At 41.0% G+C, this 6,587-nt stretch overlaps 1 protein-coding gene across 1 annotated transcript; it reads left to right on the top strand.

The window, feature by feature from the left end:
- The first annotated feature begins 2,255 nt into the window (after nucleotides 1-2,255).
- Nucleotides 2,256-5,518, top strand: mrpl2 (mitochondrial ribosomal protein L2). Its single transcript, XM_054600101.1, has 8 exons — nucleotides 2,256-2,342; nucleotides 2,760-2,855; nucleotides 2,942-3,110; nucleotides 3,849-3,990; nucleotides 4,074-4,189; nucleotides 4,304-4,414; nucleotides 5,035-5,108; nucleotides 5,190-5,518. The coding sequence occupies exons 2-8, from the start codon at nucleotides 2,784-2,786 to the stop codon at nucleotides 5,397-5,399; spliced, it is 894 nt and encodes a 297-aa protein (XP_054456076.1). The 5' UTR covers nucleotides 2,256-2,342; nucleotides 2,760-2,783; the 3' UTR covers nucleotides 5,400-5,518.
- The last annotated feature ends 1,069 nt before the right edge of the window (nucleotides 5,519-6,587 follow it).

Below are 6,587 nucleotides of genomic sequence, written 5' to 3'. Positions count from 1 at the left end.
TTGTGGCAAGGCACAGATCTGGCCAAGGTTACAAAAGAATTTCTGCAGCACTCAAGGTTCCTAAGAGCACAGTGGCCTCCATAATCCTTAAATGGAAGAAGTATGGGATGACCAGAACTCTTCCTAGACCTGGCCGTCCAGCCAAACTGAGCAATCGTGGGAGAAGAGCCTTGGTGAGAGAGGTAAAGAAGAACCCAAAGATCACTGTGGCTGAGCTCCAGAGATGCAGTAGGGAGATGGGAGAAAGTTCCACAAAGTCAACTATCACTGCAGCCCTCCACCAGTCGGGGCTTTATGGCAGAGTGGCCCGACGGAAGCCTCTCCTCAGTGCAAGACATATGAAAGCCCGCATAGAGTTTGCCAAAAAACACATGGAGGACTCCCAAACTATGAGAAATAAGATTCTCTGGTCTGATGAGACCAAGATTGAACTTTTTGGCGTTAATTCTAAGCGGTATGTGTGGAGAAAACCAGGCACTGCTCATCACCTGCCCAATACAATCCCAACAGTGAAACATGGTGGTGGCAGCATCATGCTATGGGGGTGTTTTTCAGCTGCAGGGACAGGACGACTGGTTGCAATTGAAGGAAAGATGAATGCGGCCAAGTACAGAGATATCCTGGAAGAAAACCTCCTCCAGAGTGCTCAGGACCTCAGACTGGGCCGAAGGTTCACCTTCCAACAAGACAATGACCCGAAGCACACAGCTAAAATAACAAAGGAGTGGCTTCGGAACAAGTCTGTGACCATTCTTGACTGGCCCAGCCAGAGCCCTGACCTAAACCCAATTGAGCATCTCTGGAGAGACCTGAAAATGGCTGTCCACCAACGTTCACCATCCAACCTGACAGAACTGGAGAGGATCTGCAAGGAAGAATGGCAGAGGATCCCCAAATCCAGGTGTGAGAAACTTGTTGCATCATTCCCAAGAAGACTCATGGCTGTACTAGCTCAAAAGGGTGCTTCTACTCAATACTGAGCAAAGGGTCTGAATACTTATGACCATGTGATATTTCAGTTTTTCTTTTTTAATAAATTTGCAAAAATTTCTACATTTCTGTTTTTTTCTGTCAAGATGGGTTGCTGAGTGTACATTAATGCGAAAAAAATGAACTTTTTCGATTTTAGCAAATGGCTGCAATGAAACAAAGGGTGAAAAATTTAAAGGGGTCTGAATACTTTCCGTACCCACTGTATGTATGTATATATATATGTATGTATGTGTATATATATATATATATATATCTATCTATAAAAATGTTGAGTCTAATATTTCTCAAGTGTTACATTTTTACTTGGAAAATAAATATAAATGGCACTGCAGATATGCAGAAGACTTAAATCGAATTTTCAAAGACAAACGACTACGCTATAATAGTCCATAAATTCCCACACAGAAAGAATACTAAAGAGCGTATAGTGAAATGTAGTAATTAACTTGTGAACCTTAACAGATGACAGATATTCTACCAGTCCAGCATGATTTCAATGCTCCACAATGAATCCCTCCCTAAGGGAAAATAATAATAGATTTTTGTTTCTCCTTTACCCAGATAAACATGTTCCTCTTTTGTGTTTTCAGATAGTATGAAGATGTTACTAAAATTACACATTTATATATGGCACATGATGAAAAAACTGAAAAATAGATTTATTATGAAAGTAAATCCAAAGTAAACTTATTGCAAAAATCTGAAAAAAACACAGCCAATTCTTATACAATAGTGTTTTTTCTTCATCTATTAGGTTAAGGGACAAACTACAACAAGGGCTTGCAGTTAATGTTCACTAACAGCCATCTTGCAATATTTCCCACAGCAACACAATCTTCTTTATAATACTAACCCGTATTATGTTTCTAAACATTTGGTGTGAAGGGACAAAATGAAAGTAATGAGTTTGAAAGCTTAAATAATTTCTTTTGTATTGTTAATTTACCTGTAAAACAAGGGGCTCATGAAAAAGTAGGATAAATCAGGTAAGTGGGAGACAAACATTACGTTGTATTTATTTAGTTGGAGACCGCATTCAATATGTAAGAGGACAACTCTGCCCCCTAGAGGCGAGTTTTAAACCAGCTGTCAGAGACTGGAGAAGCCGGTAGATTTATCTAATATAACTGTACAGTATGTATTATGACAGTTTTAAAAACTGGTGTAAACACATACCCTGCGAGCTATTGACAAGGTACAATGGATACCGTTATATTACAAATAGTCAACTTTAACTCATTCAGTGAGATTCCAGAGTTGGTGAATACGTCATCAGTGCGCGACGTAGCGTGCAAGACTGTGAAGGACGTCGGTGAGAAGCTTGTGATGAAATAAGTCAATTAAAAAAGGTTGGTTTATGTTAATATTTCACTGAGTTATTTTGCAAATGGACATGAGATAACAGGCCAATTCGTCTGGGTTTATTAAAACCGAAAATAAAACGTAAGTGTTGTTATTGAGCTAGATTAAGCATAAGGCTAAGATAGCAATAGCTCATGTTTATTAGCCATTTGGTAAGGTTACTGCAACGTTAGGGTTATGGCAGTATAGGATACAATTGGAACGTAGTAGGAAATGTTATTTTAATTGACCTCTAATGGTTTGACTCATTCAGGCTCACTTAAGTAAGATGCTGAGGTAAAAGCAGGAGACATATTTGTACCACGTTCGATATAGTCGAGCTTTTGTTGCACGCCTGCCAGTGAAAAAGACCGATCAACTGAAGCCACTACCAGCGGTCAGACTGCCTCTCCTCTGCTCCTCAGGTCTGTCAGGAGGACGCTGTTATCATGGCGCTGTCGTGTCTAACTCGAGCCCTGCGCTCATTGACTCTCTCCCAGCCTGCTCTGCTCTCCTCGCAGGTAAACGTCCACTGTCCATCATTCACACTGAAGATCTGACTCATCACAGCCACCACACAATCTATATTGTTTAATTGTGATTACAGGCAGTTGCACAAACCAGACTTGGTACTCCGGTGACCACGACGGTGGGACAGTGCAGGGGCTTCCTCACCACAGCCTCTCTGGAGCAGAACAGGACCTTCTGGAAGCAGAGGGAGAAGTACACCACCAGGCCTATGGGAATGAAAAAGACCGGAGGCAGAGACCACTCGGGTAAAGACTGTGGTCAATGTAGAAGAATAGAATCAATGATTGTGTGCTTGCAAGCAAGGCTGGAGGAGGACGAGGTTGTAGTTGGTATCTAATATGCACCTCTGGATTGGCCCCTTGTTCTGTTTTCCCTGATAGGTTAAAAACATAAAAATCTCAAACTGAGTTTAAAACAGTCTTTTGGCCTTCAGTGTCAATCTAGTTGAGGCCTTACTGCCATAAGCCCCGAAAGTTTTAAAATAGACCCAGATTTATGGGATTGGGAGAAAATCAGTGAAACTGCCCCTTCTCCTGATTATACAAATAGAAAAACAGCTTAAAATCTAAAGTCAAGGTTTGATTAGACTAAGTAAAACAGCCTTTGATGTGAACTTATACAAGGTTACGTACAGAAGTCTTGACTGAGGAAAAACTGAAATCATCCAATCGAATAACATTTCCGCAAGTCTTGAACAGCGTTAAAATAGAACTGAAAACATGATTGGGGGAAGACTTGATAATTAATTATTTTGAATATTCTGCAGACCTGGTTTGAAATATGAAATAGAGCACCTGTTAGACCATTTTCTAAGTATGAGAATAACCTAATCATCATTTTTTTTTTTTATCCACTTAAGTGGTCTATAAGAAGTCAAGTCCAGCCTTGTCTACAGGGCTGGCAGCATTTAGCGATATATTTGATTTTCTAACAGCTGTTCCGACTTGTGCAAAGAGTTTCTCATCTTTTTCTCTGCCGTGCAGGAAGGATACGGACACATGGCATCGGTGGAGGCCATAAACAAAAATACAGGATGATCGACTTTCAGCGACTGCGCTATGAACCAAACAATGAGGCCAAGCCCTTTGAAGAGAAGGTGGTAGAAGTCCGTTACGACCCATGCAGGTGAGGTCAGCTCTCCCTACACAGTGACACTTTGATTACGTATTCTGAACTCACAGTCCATGGTCATAATCTGTGATACACAGGTCTGCTGACATTGCCCTGGTAGCTGGAGGCAACCGGAAAAGATGGATCATTGCAACAGAGAACATGCAGGCAGGAGACATCATCAAAACATCTGGAGTTATTGGACGCATGGCAGGTATAAGATCCACTCTGGTTTGTCATGTTTCAAACCCTCCCTCGAGATGATGGAAGTAAAGATCATCTGTGTTAAACACTAAATGATGTCGTATTCTATTGTTTTACTTTGCAGTCTCGGCCAATGAGGGTGATGCGTACCCACTGGGAGCTCTGCCTGTCGGGACACTGGTCAACAACCTCGAGATACAACCAGGGAAGGGGTCAGAGTACATTCGTGCTGCAGGTAGTCTATTATTTGCATCTGTTTGTTGTACTTGGTATTTCCTAGATGCATGTTTGATTTTGGCTCATGACGCTGATCTTTTTTTTTTGGGGGGCAATAAATTTGTCTTAAAATTAAGTATTAAAGGAACCATGAGTAGTGGGATCTATGGGCGGAAATGGAATATAATGTTAATAAATATGTTTTCCTTAGTGTATAATAATCAGAAAATATGAATCGTGGTGTTTGTCAAATTCTAAGAAAGAGCCGTTTATATCTCCATACTTAGCGGCGGCCATGTTTCTATTGTAGCCCAGATGGGACAAATTAAACACTGGCTCCAAATAGGGCCATGTGCGTTTTCGCATCGGCCACTGTAGTTCTCCTTCAAGCTTGGCAAGCGGGAGATGTTTCAGTTGGTGGCAATCTGCAACCTCATCACTAGATAGCGCCAGATCCTACACCTAAATTCTGTTTTGTTGCTGTGCATCCTTGTGACAGTTTAATGAAAGAGATCGATCGTTTCATTTGATGTTGTTTGAATGCTTCAGGCCTTTGTAAGAAGACGATAGCTGCTGTAAAATATGGGAACCCATAATCCCTAAACTGAAAAGTTGTCTGTTGTTCCTTTTGGTTTTCAGGCACAAGTGGCATCTTGCTCCGTAAAGTAAATGGAACCGCAATCCTTCAGCTTCCTTCGAAGCAACAGGTTCAGGTGAGTTTATCTGGATTAAGATTCCACCTGCTGTGATAAAACCAAGCTCTGAACTGAATGTTTTCATCTTGACACACACAGGTATTGGAGACCTGCATTGTAACGGTAGGACGCGTGTCCAACATCGACCACAATAAACGGATCATTGGCAAAGCCGGGCGCAACCGCTGGCTCGGCATCCGCCCCTCCAGCGGCCTGTGGCAGAGAAAGGGAGGCTGGGCAGGACGCAAGATCAAACCGCTGCCTCCGATGAAGGTTTACGTCAACCTGCCCTCAATCTCAGCCAAGTAACACACTGGACATTTTCAAGGCTGTTGATTGTGGACTCTTGCTTATCACTCGCAATGTTATTTTTGTCCTCACAATGAAAACAAGTCCAATGTTTCGGAGAGAAAATATGAATAAAGATGAGCTGTTTGTACAGAAGATTAAAAATTTTATTAAACACAACTGCTTGTGAGAGCATGGAAAGAAACAAAACAATATAAAAATCCAAAACATATTTACATCTATAGTAAAACATGCAGAGTAATCCATATTTGTAGTGGTAAATTTAAAAATACTGTCATGTCATTTAAAATAGGGTTTGTGCAAAGACACTGGGTGGCATTTCAAGTAACAGGAGCAATGAGATGGCATGTTGGAATTGTAGTTTGACCATCAATGAAACACTAATCACTGATATTTAAGAGTTAATTTGTTGCTGTGCTAAATTATGGCGACAGAGTGAGCATGCCTGCTCATTGATCCGAAACTTGTGAAACACCCCCATGCTACGTCTAGATTTAGGAAAAAAAAGAAAAAAAAGAACTCGAGGTCAAATACATTGAAATACACTTGTCATTATGCCCGTTTAGTATTCAAAAGGCTAACTCTCATGACAGATTCCCTCAAATAACTCTGCCCTGGCTAACACTTCACAGCCCGAGTTTACAGATCTGTAAGGGCCGGTTAGTTTCCCCCGACTAAAAGAAGACGGTGAACCCTTTCAAAAAGCAGGAGACAAGAAAACTTGACTGTACAGTCACAGGCAGACACGTATGGTGGTAGCTGCAAAATAAGCTTTTCAACATCAAGTGGCAAAACAAAGTAACAGACAGTTTCCAGACCTCATAGGGCGCTCGAACACCATCAACATCCATATGAAAAAAGGATCATTTAGAAAACAAAAGAACGGCCTTCTCTTGACTATAGGTAGTGGTTTTACATTTCAAATATATAACACGTCACCTCAAAACAAAGTGTGTCCCAATTTGAGCGAAAAATATGTAGAAACCACGTAAAAGTGCATTACAAAGTCAGGGAAATGTATGAGAAACGACAAACCTAGTAAGTGTTTGCATTGTACCAGTCAACTTCATAGTCATGAGTTCTTGAAATATATATTTGGCATTTATGTCAAGAAATAAAGGGAAGCTATTTGTGCTTTCAATTTAGTGGGAGGGGAGGGGGCGGGGTTTGCAATTTCACAAACATCTT

Source organism: Anoplopoma fimbria, chromosome 6 (assembly GCF_027596085.1).
Source record: "Anoplopoma fimbria isolate UVic2021 breed Golden Eagle Sablefish chromosome 6, Afim_UVic_2022, whole genome shotgun sequence".
NCBI classification, from domain to species: domain Eukaryota; kingdom Metazoa; phylum Chordata; class Actinopteri; order Perciformes; family Anoplopomatidae; genus Anoplopoma; species Anoplopoma fimbria.
The sequence above is the reverse complement of the archived record's forward strand: the minus strand, read 5'-3'. Positions and strand labels throughout refer to the sequence as shown.

What these genes read in the sequence shown, in the direction of transcription:
- mrpl2 (XM_054600101.1), top strand. Translation starts at nt 2,784, where the DNA reads ATGGCGCTGTCGTGTCTAACTCGAGCCCTGCGCTCATTGACTCTCTCC. An exon ending in AGTTATTGGACGCATGGCAG is followed by an intron (nt 4,190 to 4,303) that starts GTATAAGATCCA and finishes TTTACTTTGCAG; the next exon opens with TCTCGGCCAATGAGGGTGAT. An exon ending in AGAGTACATTCGTGCTGCAG is followed by an intron (nt 4,415 to 5,034) that starts GTAGTCTATTAT and finishes TTTGGTTTTCAG; the next exon opens with GCACAAGTGGCATCTTGCTC.